This window comes from Schistocerca serialis, chromosome 2 (genome assembly GCF_023864345.2).
Source record: "Schistocerca serialis cubense isolate TAMUIC-IGC-003099 chromosome 2, iqSchSeri2.2, whole genome shotgun sequence".
Taxonomy (NCBI): domain Eukaryota; kingdom Metazoa; phylum Arthropoda; class Insecta; order Orthoptera; family Acrididae; genus Schistocerca; species Schistocerca serialis.
This window is the reverse complement of record NC_064639.1, coordinates 207969980-207993706: the sequence shown is the minus strand read 5'-3', so window position 1 is coordinate 207993706 and position 23727 is coordinate 207969980. Positions and strand designations below refer to the sequence as shown.

At 43.2% G+C, this 23727-nt stretch overlaps 1 protein-coding gene across 1 annotated transcript in view; it reads right to left on the bottom strand.

Annotated features, from left to right (window-relative positions):
* Nucleotides 1–12750, bottom strand: part of LOC126455846 (uncharacterized) — a 187236-nt gene extending 174486 nt beyond the window's left edge. Inside the window, exon 1 of the mRNA XM_050091607.1 lies at nt 12307–12750. Within this exon, the coding sequence (XP_049947564.1) occupies nt 12307–12474 (168 nt within the window). The 5' untranslated portion in view covers nt 12475–12750. The remainder of the gene's footprint in view (nt 1–12306) is intronic.
* Nucleotides 12751–23727: the final 10977 nt, after the last annotated feature.

The window sequence follows — 23727 nt, the reverse complement described above, 5'->3', positions numbered from 1 at the left end:
CAATGCTGGTGAGTAGTTTGAAGGTCAGTGAAACTTTGAAACACGTATGTATTTTGTACGAGCTGCAAATAAATAGTTGCCACTGTTAGAGTTCCAACCCTCGTATAAACATTGCAGAGACCAATGATGAACCATTCTACTGATCTGTGGCTAATCTGATGGCGTAGTACAGTGCTTGTGCACGTACAAATGTTTTGGAGTACACGCTTAGCCACATTGTTCAACATAGGAATAAGCAGAAGATGACCTCCATGCGTTCCCATGTTGATCCCTTGGTACAATAAATCTTCAAAATATTGCCATTTTCGAAGACAGTCTACTGACAATTGCTAATACACATCTGCTGCTGGTAATTGATCGGTTATTACTGTTGGATGAACTAATGTTTTAGCTTGAATCTTTAGTTTTTTCTTAAGAATACTGTCAGTAAGAGTGACTTTCTGTGTCGACATCAATAATATAGATTAGTAACAGGTAAATAATACAGCCAAGCGGTTACAATAATTGGTGGTTTTCAGTTACCCTTAAGCATTCTTCCAACGGATTTAAACCCGTCTTCTTCAGAAGTACAAAAAACCAACTTCACAGTACCAAACAGATTGTTTCTTGTCCTTCTGAAGAAGACGGGTCCAAATCTGTTAAAATGATGGTTAATGTTATTGAAAGTCATCATTTATTGCAATTGGTTGGCTGTGTAACTCAGCTGTTATTCTGTAACCGCTGCTGAAGTGCAGCCACGTTCAAAATATAAATTAAGATAAATAACAGAATTCCATGTCGTTTGTCACAGTGAATCAACCTACAGAGCTCAGCATCATGCTCTAAGAATGACCTTCTGAGATTCTGCACAGGTCACCTCAAAATCAGTGTGGTGTGGAACGGATTCTAGTTAACGAAAATTAAGAAATATTTCATCACTGATTGGTTGCAGCTGTCTGTAACTGCAATTCATTTATACAACCTTCTTTACAACACAGTCGCGGTAAAGCAATAATACCATAAGGCACAGTATTAATTTGTTTAAGTTTATTTCGAATGAATATGGGAGCGTTGTAAACGACGACTGTTATGGACAGATTCTAAACAATGCTCAGTGGCTCGAAAAAAAATTTGAGATATCTGAGCCACACAAATATACCATGCCAGTATAGACGACACACGAAATGCGACACTGGAGACGGACACATCCTTCCACCAGATACGACAGCACCGCTGGATTCCACCTCACGTAAAGTATTTCTGGCATTTGCGCGGGCATTGTAGTGATTTTCTCACCGATATTTCGCTTCAGATGTTCCATTATTCGGAAATTCACGTAATACATCAGTCCTTTTGGAATATTCCATAGAAAAAAGTAATATGAACTGGTCTGAGAAAAGATAAATTACACTACTGGCCATTAAAATCTCTACACCAATAAGAAATGCAGATGACAAACGGGTATTCATTGGACTAATATATTATACTACAACTGACATGTTATTACATTTTCACGCAATTTCGGTGCATAGATCCTGAGAAATCAGTACCCAGAACAACCACCTTTGGCCGTAATAACGGGCTTCATTCGCATGGGAATTGAGTCAAACAGAGCTTGGATGGCGTGTACAGGTACAGCTGCCCATGCAGCTTCAACACGATACCACACTTCATCAAGAGTAGTGACTAGCGTATTGTGACGAGCCAGTTGCTCGGCCACCATTGACCACACGTTCTCAGTTCGTGAGAGATCTGGAGAATGTGCTGGCCAGGGCAGCAGTCGAACATTTTCTGTATCCAGAAAGGCCCGTACAGGACCTGCAACATGCGGTCGTGCATTATTCTGCCGAAATGTAGGGTTTCGCAGGGATCGAATGAAGGGTAGAGCCACGGGTCGTAACACATCTGAAAAGTAACGTCCACTGTTCGGAGTGCCGTCAATGCGAACAAGAGGTGACTGAGACTTGTAACCAATGGCACCACATACCATCACGCATGGTGAGACGCCAGTATGGCGATGACGAATACACGCTTCCAATGTGTGTTCACTGCGATGTCGCCGAACACGAATGCGACCATCATGATGCTGTATACAGCACCTGGATTCATCCGAAAAAATGACGTTTTGCATTCGTGCACCCAAGTTCGTCGTTGAGTACACTATCGCAGGCGCTCCTGTCTGTGATGCAGCGTCATGGGTAACGGCAGCCATTGTCTCCGATCTGATAGTCCATGCTGCTGCAAATGTCGTCGAACTGTTCGTGCAGATGGTTGTTGTCTTGCAAACGTTCCCATCTGTTGACTCAGGGATCGAGACGTGGCTGCACGATCCGTTACAGCCATGCGGATAAGATGCCTGTCATCTCGACTGTTAGTGATACGGCGTTCCGTATTACTCTCCTGAACCGATCGATTCCATATTCTGGTAACAGTCATTGGATCTCGACCAACGCGAGCAGCTATGTCGCGATACGATAAACCGCAATCGCGATAGTCTACAATCCGACCTTTATCAAAGTCGGAAACGTGATGGTACGCATTTCTCCTCCTTACACGAGGCATCACAACAACGTTTCACCAGGCAACGCCGGTCAACTGCTGTTTGTGTATGAGAAAACGGATGGAATGTTTCCTCATGTCAGCTCGTTGTAGGTGTCGGCACCGGCGCCAACCTTGTGTGAATGCTATGAAAAGCTAATCATTTGTATATCACAGCATCTTCTTCCTGTCGGTTAAATTTCGCGTCTGTAGCACGTCATCTTCGTGATGTAGCAATTGTAATGGCCAATTGTGTAATAACACCAGGAAATTACCCCTTTGAGTTCATGGTCGCCAATAAACGTGAGTACCATTTATGAATTAGGTCTTAGGCTTCCTACAAGGCAGTACCAAGAGCGATCTATGATCGTGGGACATGCGATCAGCATTTCGCCGATTCTTCCAGTCGATATTGCAAGTAAATGAATCCTGGTGACGCTGCTGCTGCTTTATTCGAACAACTCCTCATTTGGTCTTCGTGAGGCTGACTAGACCCCGTAACAGACTTCCGCACTTGAAAAAACTCCATAGATGTGTAGGAGGTCAGACCAGGTCTTCCAGCACCAAAGACAGCGATGCTAGCCATTTGGATATGGGGGCGAATCACTTGATTAGCAGATTCACCAAAAATCTGTGGAATGACAAACGTCAGTTTTCTGTTTAATGTGGGTCAGCTATATGGATAGTTTTGTTCCATAAATCCCTTAGTTAGCCCGTGATTTCTGGAAAATTTGCCTCGGTTAAGAGCCAAATTCCAGAAACATTTATCACGTCCTAAATTCCTCTGTGATGTGTGGTAAAAAGACTACAGTTCTGAAACAGTCATCTTTCTCTAATGACGTCAGAAAATATTTTTAAAACACAGTCGGTAGCATCGCCTGAGGTCAGTGGCGATTCACGCTCAGGTGGAGCAAGTCATCCACTGTACATTACATACTTATAAACAAACAGACAGGGTGTGCAAAATAAAACTGATAACTGGTTCTGAATATATTGTTTACACCTTAAAATAGGCCATTTAACATACGCCATCCCCCTCGGATGCAGCTGATATATATTGCGTTGCTTATCATAAGGTGCATAAAATTGTTTTCGAACCAGATTTATTTTGCGCATTCTGTAATTTCACATACATTAGGATTTCATATTTTTTGACTGGGACATGGTGCGTAGGGAAAAAATAAAAAATAATTCCTCTCCCCAGTCTCTGACATACTATTCAAGCTTACAATGTCATAGTTAGCAAAAAACACAATTTATCGTTGACGGGGAGAAAGTGATAAAAAAGCGAGTAGTGTGTAAACGTTAAAGTGCCAAAATATTCTGACTACCTGCTTAACAGCGTGTTGGTCCATATTTGCAACCCGGCACAGCTGCAGTTCTGCGTGGCGCTCTCTGGAAATTCCTTGGTAGGTTTCCGAAGGTATGTGGTACCAGATGCTTGCGCACACGTAACGCAGTTCTCCTAAACGACGGGTGGGTAATTTTAGGGCGTGGAGATGGGACTCGATAGTGCCAGAAATGCGTTCCAAAGGATTCAGATAAGGCAAATTTGGCGGCCAATACAACAACATGCTTTCGATATCAGTCTCCTCAAACTACTGTAGCACGATTCTGACCTTGTGAAACGGACAGTTATCCTGTTTTAATGTTATAACCGTCAGGGAAGATATCAAGCTTGAAGGGATGCAGATGGCCCACAACATTGTTAACGTGGCACACAGCTGTCGTGAAGCCATCTATTACTACCCCAGGTAAGATAGTAGGGAAGGTAAATGTGCTCCATAGCATAATACTGATCCCACCGCCCTACATCCAGAGCGTGGTGCATCTTCAAATGGCTCTGAGCACTATGGTACTTAACAACTGAGGTCATCAGTCCCCTAGAACTTAGAACTACTGAAACCTATCTAACCCAAAGACATCACACACACCCATGCCCGAAGCAGAATTCGAACCTGCGACCGTAGCGGTCGCTTGGTTCCAGACTGAACCAGCCGACCGCAGTGGCCATGCGGTTCTAGGCGCTTCAGTCTGGAACCGCGCGACCACTACGGTCGCAGGTTCGAATCCTGCCTAGGGCATGGATGTGTGTGATGTCCTTAGGTTAGTCATGTTTAATTAGTTCTAAGTTCTAGGGGACTGATGACCTCAGATGTTAAGTCCCACAGTGCTCAGAGCCATTTGAACCATTTTGAACCAGACTGAACCGCCTAGAACCGCTCGGCCACAGCGGACGGCGATGCATCTTAGGTCAACAGTTAGCTTGATTGACAGTGTCGCCCGGACACACATTCGAGCTGCTGTAACGAGAAACGAGATTCATCCGACTGTGTGACACGTTTCCAGTGATCTTCGGAGAAATCGTGGTGATCCTGTGTCCTCTGGGATCACAGTTAACAATATCTTTGGATATTCAGGTTGTTGTGGGCATACATATTTTTATTGGTGGCTCAGGAGAGTGTATTGAACAACATTGCATCTTTATTTACTTCATTTGCCGACAAATTATTACAGCTATAAGGAACAGTATGTTATTAGATTGATTAGTACCTGCAAGTTGTATGGCAAGAGTAAATCATCAATGCTTATTTTGCCCTGGACTGCAGTAAGGTTTTGAAGAGTGTATGCATGGAAGCAAGACGGTTAGTCTATACTGACTGACGTGGTCCACTTTATAGTACAGTTACTACCATGATGCAAATATCAGGTAGTAAATTATGTGACATGTTTGTGGAAAGACTGTGAGATGCAGAAACATAACAACTAACACACTAACGTACGCAGATATTAAGGTAGCAGCGATCACAATATCTGTAAATGGTTCAAATGGCTCTGAGCACTATGGGACTCAACTGCTGTGGTCATAAGTCCCCTAGAACTTAGAACTACTTAAACCTAACTAACCTAAGGACATCACACACATCCATGCCCGAGGCAGGATTCGAACCTGCGAGCGTAGCGGTCGTGCGGTTCCAGACTGTAGCGCCTTTAACCGCTCGTCCACTCCGGCCGGCACAATATCTGCACTTGGAAGCCGTAGTGTCATCTACTGTGGGGCCTCATGTTTGGCACTATGCACTGAACGGTGCGCTCGGAAACACTACTGCGTGTACCACCAATGTACTTTGTTGTCAGATCTCCGTATCCTGCTTTACACAGCGGGAAAGCCTGTGATCACGATATTCCGTGTGAGTCGCGCACTGCCAACAACTTGTCGGATGCTTGGTCGTTTCACCGTCCTTCAACCAGTTTCGATAGACGTTCACGACAGTAGCACGCGGCGGCAGACCAGTTCGGTAATTTTCAAGCTGCTGGTTTCCGTGTGCCTAACCATATCAACTGAGCTCTTGTCAGAGTCACTCATGTCTGTTAATTTCCCCATTTGTCCGCGTACTGTAGATTGATTCCCATCAGTCTCTGTTCCGCCTGCCGCTGTGGCCGAGCGGTTCTAGGCGCTTCAGTTCGGAACCGCGCTGCTGCTACGGTCGCAGGTTCGAATCCTGCCTCGGGCATGGATGTGTGTGATGTCCTTAGGCTAGTTAGGTTTAAGCAGTTCTAAGTCTGGGGGACTGATGACCTCAGATGTCAAGACCCATAGTGCTTAGAGCCATTTTTGAGTCTGTGCTCCGCTTATACAGCGTGATGCAGATAAGACAGGCCACTGCAAATATACCCAGAATAAATAAATACATCGAGGTGCGGTTTTCTCCCCGTTACAGCCGACAATATGGGAAATTTCCTGACGTTCTTAACTAATTTTTATCAATTAAAGTTGGCGAATTACAAAACCGACTTTGCACGTCATTCTTTCTTTTATAATGAAAGAATATACTTTTTCTGTGTCATTTGAAACAAGCTTCTAAGAGGAGTTCAACGGCGCAGTATGTAAGGGACCCCACGCGGTTAAAGGCGCTTCAGTCTGGAACCGCGCGACCGCTACGGTCGCAGGTTCGAATCCTGCCTCGGGCATGGATGTGTGTGATGTCCTTAGGTTAGTTAGGTTTAAGTAGTTCTAAGTTCTAGGGGACTGACGACCTCAGATGTTAAGTCCCATAGTGCTCAGAGCCATTTGAACATTTGTAAGGGACCTGATCGAATAGTATCAAGAGAACAGCACCGCAAAGCACTGTCCCACCGGCAGGAGAAGAGGTTCCACTTGGGTCTGCCGTAATTGTACCTACCAAAAATAAGCCAGTACCTAACTCCGGTACGATTCGTGTGTTTATTATCACCTCTGTCGTTCCAAGTGCTCTAAATGTTCACCTTGAGCATTGCTACATATTATTAATTGATCCTGTAGAATCAGTACTGCACGTTGAATTTTCTCTGAAGTTAATGGTAGCATAGGCTCTCGTTATTGGGCATTTCAGGCCTTCGGGAGTCGTCGATGTTTTCTAATAAACGTCTTGATTTAATTTTAGCCGTAGTAAAAGTATAGAAATGCTAAGTTTGGTGAGTGTGCAGAGCATTCCAATATTCTCCAAATGTTCTCTTAAGAAGGTCTGTTACTACATGTGCTGAATGGGAGGAACATCTGTCATGTTAGTACGACATCGATTGTCTTATGTCCAGTGGGATGCAGTATATACGAGGGTTGCAACTTTTTATTCTATCATTTTGGTAGGCGGTGGCGGTGAATAGAGCGGGTGTCGTAACTGCACGAACATCAACCTTTGTGACAGCAGTGTTATGAGCGCCACAATTCCTGCACGTCGGATACTGCTCTTATACGAGGGTTGGAACTTAAATAATGCCAACTATTTATTCGCAACCGATACAAAAGAGTTACATGTTTGCACCTGTTACTGTCCTTCAAAGTAGTCACCAGCGTTGTATAGAACCCGTTGCCAGCATTGTGGAAGGCGTAATCTACCGTTAGCAGAGCCTGTTCTGTTGATGGCGCGAATGGAGCGATCTGAAGTTATGGTGATTCTCGTGTACGACTGTGATGGTGTTATCCTAACGCATTACGTTCCTTCAAGGCTGACCATCAATGCTCAGTATTACTGTTCGTTTTTGGAGCATCACCTGCGGCCAAGTTTGCGAAAGAAGCGGCGACACTTTCTGCCCAACCCACCCATCTTTTTGCAGGACAACGCGCGGTCGCATACAGCGCAAGCTGTGGCTGCTCTGTTCGGTCGATGGGACTGGAAAGTACTGTACCATCCACCATACTCCTCGTACTTAAGTCCTTGTGAATTCGATTTGATCCTGAAGATGAAGGAACCACTTCGTGGCATTCGCTTCAGAACTGTTCCAGAGATTCGACAGGCAGTAGACGCTCCATTCGCACCTTCAACAGAAGAGGCTCCGCTAACGGCGTACTACGCATTCCACATCGCTGGCAACGGGTTCTACGCAACGCTGGGGACTACTCTGAAGGACAGTAACAGGAGCAAGCATGTAACTCTTTTGTATCGGTTGTGAATAAATAGTTGGCATTATTTAAGTTCCAACCCTCGTATAAGGAACTCGAGATTCTGAGTGTAGTTAGATTCGCATCAATAACGCAGGGACCAATTATGCGGATGTTGGAAAACACCCACCAAACGTTGGTAGGCCAACAGCGTTTTTTATCCATTTGTTTGAATCAGCATGGATTTCAACTGACGATTAGTGCATATTGGGAGTATTGACATGCTCATGGTTTGTAAACGATGTTTGTTCCTGAAACAAAATTTTACGTAGATATGCCGGATCACATTGCACTTTTCGTACATAACATTCGGAGAACTGTAATCAGTTTTGGAAGTCATTGCCATGAAGCTTTGGACACAGCGAAATATGAAAAGGATAAAATGCGACGGAATATTGTGTTCGAAGAACATTTTTTTGGTTGATCCCTCTCTACTTCCAATGTGCCTTTAAGTGACTTTTGCATTGAGGGTTAATGTAGATGAGATGTTAGTTACATTTCTTTCATCATTTGATCTCCAGAATTCCAGTTTCTAGAACATTTTTTTTATAATGTTTGCGAAGACAGGTTGTCAGTGGTCATCATGATCTGGATACTCTTTAGCATACAACCGCACTGCTGCTGTAATGGTTTAGTGACATTCGCAATAACCGACGCTCACCTTTTTGACTGTCGTTTGAACTGTGTCCGTCTCCATAGCTTTACGAGTAAGTTTTCTGATTGCTACAACAGCAGAACCCAAGCCGATGGGCTTCAAGCGCACAGTTAAACACTAGAACCATACAGGAGTTATGTTTCGCATAACAGGGCAGAAAGTACTCCTCTTGAGGGCGGCAAACTGGTTTCGACCGCTGTTATATCGATACTATTTGATCAAACTCACATATATATTATGTAGTTAAAGTTAGGGCACAAAAATTCCGTTGGGGTGGGGGGGGGGGGGGTGGGGGGGAGAAATACACGGTCGATGTCGTAATTCGGCGACTACAAACGCTAAAAACTACTTGATAACGTCAGGAAATTCGCCGTATTGTCAGCTATAACACGGCGACAACTGCGTCTTGATATAATTATTCATCCTGGATATATCAGGAGGTTATAATTCAAGTGCTGCTGCTTAGGGTGATCCAGTGTGGGCTGTAATTTTCGTGTGGCAGCGAAACCTGGTAGATATGCTAACGCCTTGACGCGGAACCGATTTACATTGGAAGAGAAAATATTTCCAATTTTGGCCACCAGATGCTAAGCTGGCGCTGTACCGCGTCTCATCGACGTCTCTGGCACTAATATTGAACGAACGATGTAGGCAGCGGTTAATAATAAAGCCTATATTATGTCTTTCTCACTTGTTTGTCCTTTTCTGCCACGTCCCGTTCCTCATCCATTAGATATGGAAACATTTCTATACGTCGTTCTTGCATTTACAGCGCCAGATTTGCACCATGTGGCTAAATTTGGAACTAATTTTTTCCAGCGTGAATCGTTTCCGCATTAATGCATTACAATGTCGACCTAGTTTCGCTGCCCTGAGATAATTACAGCCTGCCTTGGACCTCTGTGAGCAGCTTCATTTCAATTATAACCATCTGCAATTTGGGGTGGCCTGTCTCATCTGCCCCACTCTGTATACTCTTTCCTACCAAATCACGTGCTTGCAATGCCACCTGGTAGCGCTTTATCTCGGAGTGGGCCGTGGTCACAGTGTGTCAGTTCGCCATTACATGTAGAATGGAAATCAATAACGGGCTAAGTGCCGAAAGACTAATTCCGAGTTATTCAGATTTCTGTTTTGGCAAAAATATTTTAATGAAAAAGCCTCAACAATATTTTTTAGTTGTTATCAACAGTAAGAGTCACAAGACTAATGCAAAATTTTTGGAATTCCCTTCATTTTATCAATGAAAATTAAAGTATTATAAAAAAAACATAACGTGGTAAATGCCATTAAGATATTGGCAGAAACGAGGTAAGTGCCAATGAAAAGAATCTCAGGCAATTATCAGTTTTTTACTAATAAACTTTTTACAGGCACATTTTAGATATATACTATACTGTGATTACAGTATATTTAATGGTTCTTTTAATTTTCTAGAACACAATGCAATTTTAATCTATTAAATGTTAGAAAAATGCTCTATTAGCTATTTTCAAATACGGCAGCATACGTTGCAAATCATTTTCGTTTTCAGCTGATACGTTGTTTTTACATTGTTGTCACGGTAAAATGAAGTTCTTTATTACGTCAGTGGTAAGCCCTTTCTTGAAAATCTCGAAGGTGCTCCAGTCTTACAGTTCGTTAAACACTGTGCTCATCTTGACAACACCAGGTGCAATTTTTGTCACTTGAATCCTACTACGTTTGGAAATAATTATATTTGTTGTGTTGATATATGTATTGGGTGCTTTTCTAAAATAAAAGAGTCCTCGGCTAAAGCATAGTAATCACAAATCGATTGTTAGGTGCCGCATTCTCTATAAGTCTGACGACGTCTTTAGATACATAACACTCTGACGTTCTTCCAACCTCTTACGTTTTTCAACGTGGGCAAAATCTCCGTCACTCGCTGCAAACAATTACAAAGCTTCAAGGCACGAAACCAGCTTTAGCCTCACCAGTGGGTCGGCATGTATCGCTCAAGTTATATTTCGCACTACTAGAAATGATACATTGCTGGCCATTTTAATTGCTACACCACGAAGATGTGCTACAGACGCGAAATTTAACCGACAGGAAGAAGATGCTGTGATATGCAAATGTTTAGCTTTTCAGAGCATTCATACAAGGATGGCGCCGATGGCGACACGTGCAACGTGCTGACATGAGGAAAGTTTCCAACCGATTTCTCATACAGAAACAGCAGTTGACCGGCGTTGCCTGGTGAAACGTTGTTGTGATGCCTCGTGTAAGGAGGAGAAATGCGTACCATCACGTTTCCGACTTTGATAAAGGTCGGATTGTAGACTATCGCGATTGCGGTTTATCGTATCGCAACATTGCTGCTCGCGTTGGTCGAGATCCAATGACTGTTAGCAGAATATGGAATCGGTGGGTTCAGGAGGGTAATACGGAACGCCGTGCTGGATCTCAACGGCCTCGTATCATTAGCAGTCGAGATGACAGGCATCTTATCTGCATGGCTGTAACGGATCGTGCAGCCACGTCTCGATTCCTGAGTCAGCAGATGGGGATGCTTGCAAGACAACAACTATCTGTACGAACAGTTCGACGACGTTTGCAGCAGCATGGACTATCAGCTCGGAGGCCGTGGCTGCGGTTACCCTTGCACTGCATCACAGACAAGAGCACCTGCGATGGTGTACTCAACGACGAACCTGGGTGCACGAATGGCTAAACGTCATTTTTTCGGATGAATCCAGGTTCCGTTTACAGCATCACGATGGTCGCATACGTGTTTGGCGACATCGCGCTGAACGCGCGTTGGTAGCGTGTATTCGTCATCGCCATACTGGCGTATCACCCGGAGTGATGGTATGTGGTGCCACTGGTTACACATTTCGGTCACCTCTTGTTCGCATTGACGGCACATTGAACAGTGGACGTTACATTTCAGATGTGTTACGACCCGTGGCTCTACCCTTCATTCGATCCCTGCGAAACCCTACATTTCAGCAGAATAACGCACGACCGCATGTTATAGGTCCTGTACGGGCCTTTCTGGATACAGAAACTGTTCGACTGCTGCCCTGCCCAGCAAATTCTCCAGATCTCTCACCAAATGAAAACGTCTCGTCAATGGTGGCCGTGCAACTGGCTCGTCACAGTACGCCAGTCACTACTACTCTTGATGAAGTGTGGTATCGTGTTGAAGCTGCATGGGCAGCTGTACCTGTATACGCCATCCAAGCTCTGTTTGACTCCATGGTCAGGCGTACCAAGGACGTTATTACGGCCAGAGGTGGTTGTTCTGGGTACTGATTTCTCAGGATCTATGCGCCCAAATTGCGTGAAAATGTAATGCCAGTTTTAGTATAATATAGTTGTCCAATGAATACCAGTTTATCATCTGCATTTCTTCTTTGTGTAGCAATTGTAACGGCCGGTAGTGTAGTAACGGTTAGGCCGCTTTTGAGGTTGTTGCCAACGGCACTTTGCTTGGTTTCTCACGTCTAATTAAAAAAATAAATAAATAAAAAACTTTCCGTTTAGCTCGTTATTGATTTCCACTCTACAGTTGTTCTTCTGAGAGTGTCCCGAAAGTTTGGCCACACTTTTACGCTACAGCTTGTTTTCCTGCATATAAGGTACGTCGACAACTGTAAGCGTCATTAGAGAACAGTTACACTCTCAGAGACGGCGATGCCAATAGCATGCGGCAGGCACCATTTCCAGCAAGTGGCGGCGTACTCACTTTCTGTGGCCAGCAGCAGCCGCAGGAGAAGGCGGAGGCTCCCGGAGAACCTTCCTGTGGGCCGGACCTCCGCATCCGGCGCCTCTTCCGCACCTTGCTGGGCACGGCGTACATGTAGTTGGAGAAGCGCCGGCGCGAGTGCCGCACTATCGATACCCAGTCGATCATGGTGTCGACGAGTCTCGCAACACTGCCAAACCGCTTCCACTGCAGCACAATCACCTGCCGTCGACAACGTCCAGTGTCGATGTAGTTAAGAGACGGTCGTTTTTGGGATAACCACTGGCCTCGCTTACATAGCGAACAGAACTTCAGAAGTTGTCACCTGTCGTAACTGCACTGAGTGGGATCCGAGTGTTTTGTTCACCAACGTGTTTGTAGTTCACACATTTTTGACAGTTTTACACCACCACGAACCTCCATTTAGTTCTTGCCCGATATGGAGCCGCCTATGGAACGACAAAGTAATGGTAAGAATCCATAAATAAGAGATGCGTACGTATTACACTCTTTGAAATTTTGAAGGTTTTTTCTGCGTTATCTACGACTTGTACAGAAACCAGACAGCAGTAATAAGAGCCGAAGGACATGAAAAGGAAACAGTGGTAGAGAAGGGAGTGATACAGGACTGTAGCTTTTCCCCGATGCTATTTGGTCTGTATTTTGAGCAAGCAGTGAAGGAATCCAAGGAAAAATTTGTGAAGGGAATTAAAGTTCAGGGAGAAGATATAAAACTTTGAAGTTCGACGATGACATCGTTAATGGTCCGGAGACACAAACATTGACATTAACAAAAGCAAAAAAAGAGTATTGAATGTATTAGAATGAAATCAGGCAATGCTGAGGGAATTAAATTCGGAAATGAAAGAGAATAAAGTAATGCAGCTTTTATATGTGGACAGCAAACTAACAGACGATGGGCTAAGCAGAGAGGATACGAAGTGTAGACTCGCAATAACAAGAAAAGCGTTACTGAAAAGGAAGTATTTACTGAAGTCTAATACAAATCAGGAAGTCTTTTCTGAAAATATTTGTCTGTAACGTAGCCTTGTATGTTAGAGAAACTCGAACGATAGGCAGCTCACACAACAAGAGAACAGAAGCTTTTGAAATATGTCGCTAAGAAAAATTGTTGAAGATCAGATCGGTATATCAGACAACGACCGACGAGATTGTGAATCGAAATGGGGAAAAAAGAAATTATGGTATAATTCATTTAAAATAAGAAATCGGTTTACAAGACACAGTCTGAGGCAGCCGAGTATTGTCTGTTTGGTAATGAAGGGAAGTGTGTGTGGGGGTGGGGAGGGTGGACGGAGGTGGTGGGAGGGGGAGAAAGAGGTATGGGTGGAGGGAGTGGGGGGATGTACAAATTGTTAGGGAGAACTAGGTTTGAATAAAGTGGGAAGGTTAAAGTGGACGTTGGCTGTAATTATTCGGAGATGAGGCTTGCACAGGAAAGAGTAGTGTGGAGAGCTGCAACAAACTGGTTATCGTTGTGATAACCACAACAACAACAATACTCAATCTCTCCAGCACTCGACTGTAGCAGAGCACCTACAGCCATATAATTACACTATATTATTGGTTTGCCTATGGTGATAAAATTCTCTCTTAATTATAAACGTATCTTGAGCGTAATACGAAGAAGACAACCATCTCCGGATAGCTCCTAATGTCTTTGGTACGATGAAGAACATTGTGAGGCGACCTAGTAAGGATGCATTGCCAACGGTATAGTGTGAAGATACTGGTTATGTCCCTCAATGTGTCTATATTACGACGTAATTGTCGTAAAGGAGTGTGACTATAACTTAAAAGTTTACTTGACAGCACAATAGTGAAGCTATACTCACAGTATATAAAATTTTTCTTTAAAAGAAAAAGGGGTTACATTACCGGTTTCCACGAACTACGTCGTCATTTTCAAATGTAAATCATCAGTTGGAGAACATACAGTTGAAAATGTGACAATACAATGTGCTTTATGGTACCTGTTGCACAAGGAGTTTTGATCTGAAAATGGTTGCTCAACAAGTCAAACTAGGTTTCCAGCTGCTTCTTTACATTTCCATCAAGGCAACTAAATTTATAACGAACTATTATGAATCAAGTATCTCCTCAGCTGCGTCAGGTATAACAAATACATTCGCCCTGTTACATTAATTAATCGTCACAAGCGAAAATTTTCCGGCTGCAGCGTCTCCCTACTGCGGACTAATTATGTTACTGTGTGTAATTACTTGATAAGGACAAAGAATTCTGATTGCGCAATCAGAATTGATTGGCAGAAATAATACTAACTAAAATTTGCGTTCGATGGAACACCTAATGAGGCAGCTATTGATACGAAAAACTGGTGATATGAAAAATTGGATGTGTCGTAAACAGGGGCTTGTTTCGGGATATCATTACAGCACCGGAATTATATTGCTGGACTGACAGGTGCTTCACAATTCATGTACAAAACATAAACTCTCCATATCGAAGTGTTACCGAGAGAAAATTTGTGCCACATTATCTGCGTTGCACGTAGAGATAAACAATGGGCGTATTTTTAAAAGGATAAAATTTTACGTATGGACTGTTATCACATGTATTTATTCATCACGGTTGCGACTTCGGCCAATTATGCCGGTTTCTCGCGACACATGTAACAACACAAATTATATAAAAGCCAGTTCAACTTGAGCAACACATTCTTTTCTCAAAATATTTCATAACAACAAAATTGTTTTAGAAACAATTATAGCTATTCCTAATTTACTACATTGTGCATCAGAGCATCGTTCTATTTAAGAGAAGACTGTCCTCGAGTCAACCATGTTTCCCTATGTATAATAAGACAGGAATCTTCGTCATTCATTCATAAAAAAATAGTAACTCTATATATACTGTTCTCGGTTTAGTAAAGTGCTACTTTCTCCTGTGCTGGACACCAGGATTGTGTCCTCCTGAAAGAAACGGCGCACTGATCACTTTGTAGTGAGATAGGAAGCGCTACAATTTTTGAGAAAACAAATCGGTTTATTTGTAAACAGTTTTAAGAAACGAATTGATTTCTAAATTTGAATTGGTCTCTAAGCAATTTATGTTGCTACAGTTGTGACTTCAAAATGGCATACCAGGCTGAAATCGCGACTACTTTGGATAAATACATTTAATAACAGTCCATCACCCGCGTCCGTAACCGACGTTACTAAGAAGCGTTTGTGATGTGACGCTCGAATTCCAGCTAAGCCGGTTAGAATCATGATGATTGAAAATTTTCACTCCCATTATTTATCCGGAGACGGGAGGAGAGGTGGATTCGTCACGTTCCTGATCACGACCCTCTGCGCAAATGTCCTGGATTAAATTTCCTACCACTGTGCAGTATCTTGTACACTGCAGGGATGTGACACTGTTGATGGTGATGGTGATTAAGCTCGGCAATCCTCTTAGTGCTATTCGAGAGGGGCAGGCTGTGTGCTACAATCGGGATTCATCCTCTCCCTTCCCTTCATCCAAAACAACACAAACCCAACACTACACCGTACAAACACTTATCACACTCAACCACACGACACAGGTACACACTTGATACTCCATAAGATGTCGGAGGAATACAACTGCAGTTCGCCTCCATTAGGATCTTAACCACGAACTGGAGAACCCACCAAGTGTTATCAGAGTGTAGCGCTGGCGGTAAACAGTTCAAATCTGGCAGATAGTCAGCGCATGTCAGGATAACTAACCCATTAACAACGAAGAGATTAAATAGCGTAGAAAGAAGAATTATAAAAATAGCTTCAAGATCTAGCACACACATCCCTAACAAGGAGACATCCGAAATAGCTAACATTGAATCTTTAAAATATCGACTCATCGGCCTTGCTCGTAAAAGTAACGGAACAGATTAACTGACACTATACTAATGACAGCATACTTACAGATGGAATTATAGTACCCAGTTCTTCAAATTTCAACACAGATATACTGGACTCGCATTCGGGAGGACGACGGTTCGATCCCGCGTCCGGCCATTCTGATTTCGGTTTTCCGTGATTTCCCTAAATCGCTCCAGGCAAATGCGGGGATGGTTCCTTTGAAAGGGCACGGCCGACTCGCTGTCTGGTCTCCTCCCCCAAACAACCCAACCCATCGACACTGTTACCCGCCGCATACAACAGCCCAATGCGTAAAGAAAACAGTCGAAGACTACAATGAAGTAGAACTATGAACACGAGCAGCCAGAAACATCAACCCTTACAAGGACGCCGGACAAGAAAAACTTTGAAAATACGAAGGAAACCGACTGTCCCCAATATAACAACAGGTGAGGGGTTACAGTGTTTTCCCTCTCATGTTATAAATATTGTATCTCCTTAAAACCAAAATCAAAATAAAAAAATCAATAAACAGTACAGTCAAAATACTGCTTTCTTCCCTTCTGCAAATGAGTGGAATGCAAACAAAAAGTGGATTCTTATATTGGAAATACCGATCATACACTGGTGAGATACATTTAAGGACAGTGGTAATGGCATTATGTATCGCTGCCAAGTAACACTGCTGGATGAAACGTGCACAGTACATGGAACGAATTGCTACAGTATATTATCGAAAGTACTTTTAAGAAATACGCAATGAAACGAACAGAAAGAACACTTTTATTCAAAGACAATAATCACACTGATATCACCGGGATTCATGATGGTTCCCTGGACATTACAAACGACAGCACATGTTCCCTAATAACGTAAGTCATCACCACATACGCCAATGCATGCTATACAATGTACTCTAATGCTGGCTGCAACATTGGTAATGATTGGTAAGGAGTTCTTGTGGTACCGTGTTCCATTCCTCCACCTCAGCGTCTGACAACTGGGGCATGGTCGTTGGTGCTTGGACTTGATGCAGTAATCTCCCAAACGCGCCCCACATGTGATAGATGGGATTTGCGTAGGTGAAACTGACAGGTCAGTCCATTCACCGAACATCCTATCGTTCCAAGAGCGCCCCACCGACGCTGTCATCCATAAAAATGAAATCAGGAGTGAATGTACCACTGAATAAAAAAAAAAAAAAAAATTAAAAAAAAACGCTCATGGCGTAACAGTACACTATCACTATAAAGTGGACCGTTAGATGTATCGTGTTCAAAGATCTGGGGGTCAGTACTCCCTTGCACCATTATTCCCAGCCATACAATAACACGTGGTCCACCAGGACTATCACTTCCGACTATGTTCCTGAATGCATTACGTGTTGCCACCTCTTGCCATATGCAGGCAGGTCCACCAGCACTGACAAACATGATGGATTTGGTGGTCGACGTGTTAAAGTGGGGGGGGGGGGGTAATGTTGTTGTGTGGGATTGTTCCAAATCTTTGAAAACGGTATGCTTTACAGACGAATGGAAAAACTGGTAGAGGCCGACATCGGTGAAGATCAGTTTGGATTCCGTAGAAATATTGGAACACGTGACGCAATACTGACCCTACGACTTATCTTAGAAAATAGATTAAGGAAAGGCAAACCTACGTTTCTAGCATTTGTAGACTTAGAGAAAGCTTTTGACAATGTTGACTGGAATACTCTCTTTCAAATTCTGAAGGTGGCAGGTGCAAAATACAGGGAGCGAAAGGCTATTTACAATTTGTGCAGAAACCAGATGGCAGTTATAAGAGTCGAGGGACATGAAAGGGAAGCAGTGGTTGGGAAAGGACACGGTTGTAGCCTCTCCCCGATGTTATTCAATCTGTATATTGAGCAAGCAGTAAAAGAAACAAAAGACAAATTCGGAGTAGGTATTAAAATCCATGGAGAAGAAACAAAAATTTGAGGTTCGCCGATGACATTTTAATTCTGTCAGAGACAGCAAAGGACATGGAAGAGCAGTTGAACGTAATTGACAGTGTCTTGAAAGGAGGATATAAGACGAACATCAAGAAGCAAAACGAGGATAATGGAATGTAGTCGAATTAAGTCGGCTGATGCTGAGGGAATTAGATTAGGAAATGAGGCACTTAAAGTAGTACAGGAGTTTCGCTGTTTGGGGAGCAAAATAACTGATGATGATCGATGTAGGGAGGATATAAAATGTAGACTGGCAATGGCAAGGAAAGCGTTTCTGAAGAAGAGAAATTTGTTAACATCGAGTATTGATTTAAGTGTCAGGAAGTCATTTCTGAAAGTATTTGTATGGAGTGTAGCCATGTATGGAAGTGAAACGTGGACGATAAATAGTTTGGGCAAGAAGAGAATAAAAGCTTTCGCAATGTGGTGCTACAGAATAATCCTGAAGATCAGATGGGTAGATCACATAACTAATGAGGAGGTATTGAATAGAATTGTGGAGAAGAGGAGTTTGTGGCACAACTTGGCTAGAAGAAGGGATCAGTTGGTAAGACATGTTCTGAGGCATCAAGGGATCACAATTTAGTATTGGAGGGCAGCGTGGAGGGTAAAAATCGTAGAGGGAGACCAAGAGATGAATACACTAAGCAGATTCAAAAGGATGTAGGTTGTGATACGTCTGCGAGATGAAAAAGCTTGCACAGGATAGAGTAGCATGGAGAGTTGCATCAAACCAGTCTCAGGACTGAAGACAACAACAACAACAACAACAACAACAATATGCTCATCTTCTACTTCATTGTGACGTTGTACTCCTCCTCTATGTGCGTCATTTTAGAGGTGCATTCTGCCCTATTTTTATCGACGACAATACGCAACCGCATCGACTACCGCAGGTGGAGCAGCTCTTGGGACGATGGGATACTTGGCGAATGATCTGGTCTGCCCGTTCTCCGGACTTGAATCCCAACGAGCACGTGTGGTATGCATTGGGGATACATATTGCATCATGTACACATGCAAATGCACTCATGAACATCAAGCATTTGTCAACCGCGTTAGTGGCGAAATCTAACGTCCTTCCAGAAGCACCTCTTACCAACCATGTGACCCACATTAGCACGTTACAGACCATGCACTGCCGTCCTTGGTGATAACACACGGTTAAGAACCATATCGCGCCTTGTGTAATGTCCAGGAGATCACCAAAAACCGCAGTGTCTTGAGTGTAATTATTGTCTTTTAATGCAACTGTCACTTCTGTTCGTCTCATTGAGTATTTCTTCCGCTTGCCTTCTGGTCTTCCCTGTAGCAGTTCTTTCTATGTATAGCGCAAGTTTCAACGAGCACTGTTACTTGGCAGTGAGACATCATGCGAATGTTATTTTCATCCTTAAGTTTTGCATAGGATTGTAGATTACTAAATGTTATGGAGTTCCAGCCAAATTGCCCGTGAGAAATAGCGGTAGAACAGGCAGTGCTGTATAATCTGTGATCGATAAACGGTTATAATTCATAGACAGTTCTACCAGAGGGTTTTAGAACGTTTGATAAACGCAAGCAAGACGCTGAGTGATCACGGACAGATGGTGTACAGTGTCGCGAGTGGTACTAATGAATATTTGAGTGAGTCTATTTCTCGCGTGTACCCGTCCCGATAGCTGAGTGGTCAGCGCGGCGATCTGTCACGCCAAGGGGCCCGGGTTCGATTCCCGGCTGGGTCGGAGATTTTCTCCGGTGAGGGACTGGGTGTTGTGTTGCCCTCATTATCATTTCATCATCTTCAGCGGGAGGTAACGGGAAACCACCACTGGAATCACTTCCCCAGACGCTCATGAGGTGGACCTCTCTTACGAGGCTTCCTCCATGACAAGAACTGCCTTAAGGCAGAACACAAAGTTAGTTATATCTCGCGTGCGGAAGCAAAGGGATTTGAGGAACTAAAACTGTAGAGGAAATTCAAATGGACGTGGCTAGGTTGCGGTAGTTACGTAGCGATGAAGTGGCTTACACAGGGCCGGCCTCGGTGGCCGAGCGGTTCTGGGCGCTCAGTCCGTAACCGCGCGACTGCTACGGTCGCAGGTTCGAATCCTGCCTCGGCCATAGATGTGTGTGATATCCTTAGGTTAGTTAGGTTTAAGTAGTTCCAAGTCTAGGGGACTGATGACCTCAGATATTAAGTCCCACAGTGCTCACTCAGAGCAATTTGAACAATTTTTTTGACTTACACAGGATAGACTAGCGTGGAGTCTTCGGAGTGGAGACTCCAACAAAAACAACTAAAAGAAATATACATACAACGAAAGCGAATACATGAAATTATGAGATGGGTCTGTGACACATGTTGACAATTACTAAGGTGAAAGTGGCTCAGCTGGTTACAGTTCATTACCCTCTTTGTAGAAATGACAGTGATTAAAGGCACTCTTCACTATTCAGATGTGAAAGAATAATAATCACTTTAGGAAGTGGCAGAATAGACTAATTCGAATAGAACATTCTGTATAGTACGTGTTAAATTTTTATTTTTTACAGATATATATCTGGTTACAGACATGAAAGTTTTCAAGTGATGCGACGGTACTCCAGTTGCAATGAAATGATTTATCGACTTTCATTTTCGTTTTGAAGTTCAATTTGTGAAGTTTTGCCTGAATATTTCATTAATTGCGACTAATTTGTTTCCCTAGTCTACTTCTAAAATCGCCGCATCATCTCACAGGGTTACGTTATCATAAGTTTTTAGGGAAATAGCTTGCAGTTTCATTGGAAATGGTTGCTTTGACTAAGAGATTGGGTGTACTCTTCCATCATATGTATGTAGTTTCCTGTACGTTCTAACAGCCGGCCGAAGTGGCCGTGCGGTTAAAGGCGCTGCAGTCTGGAACCGCAAGACCGCTACGGTCGCAGGTTCGAATCCTGCCTCGGGCATGGATGTTTGTGATGTCCTTAGGTTAGTTAGGTTTAACTAGTTCTAAGTTCTAGGGGACTAATGACCTCAGAAGTTGAGTCCCATAGTGCTCAGAGCCATTCTTCTAACATTCGTTGGAAGATGCATCGAGAGAAATTGTGTCATTTCTTGATCACCATGGTCCCCGAACTTTATCCATTTAGATTTTTGCCTATGGAGATGGTTCAAAAGTGAAACCTGCAAAGAAATAATAAACACAAGGAACGAATTGAACTTTCGGGTTATGAACGGTGCTGCCCCCCTAAAAATAAGTGCTAAAACGACTTCGGAAGAGCTACATTTAGTGTTGTAAAGATGGAACGTGTGAAAAAAAACTGTGAACTTCATCGTCTGAATTTTCTAACACTTTCAGGGAGTATTTGTTTGGGTTACTTTATGACAGTTGTATCTTTGTAACCAACATAAGCTGTTACATTGAATGTTTTATTCGAATCAGTGTATCCTACCACCTCCGGCTTGTGATTATATACATAGACTTAGAACTAGTCAGTTTACATGAAACGAATGACTGAAACAAACCGATTCCAGCGAATCTAACTCGACGTTGTCAGCCAAACGGTTGATTGATTTGGTTTTCGAAAGGAAGGAAGATTAAAATCTCGTCAACGACGGAGCCATCGGGGACTGAGTAAACGTTCGTTTTCTGGAAGTAAATCGATCGTATCCTTTCCATTTTCCGTAAGTGAATTAGGGAAACGAAAGAAAACAGGAGTCTTGATGGTAGGACGGTGATACGAATCGCCGTCCTCTTGAAATAGTGTCTAAAATTTTCTGAAGTCATGACCATATTGGTCATCATAGACGGTTCGATTTATTGGGACACGTTTAACTTTTATCTCAGCGTACATTTTGCATTACTGGCCATTCTCGATCCATTTCCAAAAGCATACAAGGTAAAACCTCGGTAATTCGAGATAAATCGGGACCTAGTAGGGCTCAAATTTGGGAAAACTTAATTATACGCAGAGTGACAATTTCAGTGATCTTTTATTTAAAAGTATGGTCAGAGCTTGAAGTTCACTGTATTATCATAGTAGAGTTATTTCATTTGTTAAAGTATTACTCAGAGTTCGTTTCAGAAATAGTGTTCTAATAGAAACTCAAACATTTACTGTAAACATATACGTTTTATATGAATTATCGTACAAGTGTTACTAATTTAAATATTTTATTTTCGTAAAAAAAGAATCAGTAGTGTTCTGTGTTTAGTAAGGTTTGTGGAGAACGTCTGCTCTTAGCAGCAGAGTCCCGGCATCTTAATAGAAGCATAATGTCAGCTGGTCAGCTGGTTTTACAATCCATGATTTCTGATGTTCCTTTACCAAACGAACAAGACGCTTTGGTCGAATACCACTGCTCTAGTTTCGTTCTGTAACGTCGCCAGCCACCTACTGTTATTCTGCTGCTATCTTTTTATGATTTCCCCACCATCCAGTCTTTCGAGTGCTAAAACTTTCGTCTCAAATATCCACCTCGGATTAAACGTAGTCTCTGATCTCCGGGCCTCGAGTTACGGAGGTTTTATTGAGTACACATTTGCATGTGTGGCATCATAATCGAAACGAATTCGTGTTACATAGGTCGATGAATATGTTCTCACAAAAGTCAGATTTACTTGTATATAAAGACGATAGCAACAAGGACGACAATGAGCACCGATTGCGCTGCACGTCGTATGACTAATTGCCTCATACCTTTGGTTCTAAGCATTTTGTGTGTCGATTTTCTTAACCAGTGAATTACTCGTTCGGCATTTTTTTTTCAGACTTTTTCAGACGTGTAGAGACGTCAGACGAATTTTCTGTGCTATTTCGGTAGATATCTGCAATTCTGTTTCCGCACAGTGTCGCTTGAGTCAAGGCAAAACAATTACTGCTCATCAAGTGTTTCATGGGACTCCCAGTGCCAGCAGAAAAGTGTCGGTCGGTTTCCCATTACGAGCAAGATGATTTTTAAAGCGGATTTTCATCTGCCTGTTCGACAGAGTAGTGGCAGATATTGCGATATTTGTTTTATCTGTATGTATTAATTAGAACAGTACCCCAGCAGCAGTTCCTGAGCAGTGAGACAGCGCTCGTCTGGGCAGTGATGTCGCTGCTGGCTTACTGCTATTCGTCGCCTTTTACTGTGCTGTTAACACAGATCGATAAAACGAATATCTCATTAGTCTTATGTGGGACCTCCCTGGCTAACGGGCACGCAGAATTCAGCATGAAAAATATATTTGCGCGTGACGAGATCGACACTCTCAGTCGGCACTGGGCATCGCCTGAAGTACTTGATGCGCAGAATTGTTTTTGGCTGACTCCAGCTACACGGTGCAAGAACGAAATTGCAAAAATCGGCCGAAGCACCAGAGAAAATGCGCCTGACCATCCGTAGGAGAGACACCCTCTAGATGAAATATATTACCTCGTTATGTGGTCTCGCGGTAGCGTTCTCGCTTCCCCAGCACGGGGTCCCGGGTTCGATTCCCGGCGGGGTCAGGGATTTTCACCTGTCTCGAGATGATGGGTGTTGTTGTGTTGTCTTCATCATCATCATTCATCCCCATTACGGTCGGAGGAAGGCACTGGCAAACCACCTCCACCAGGACCTTGCCTGGT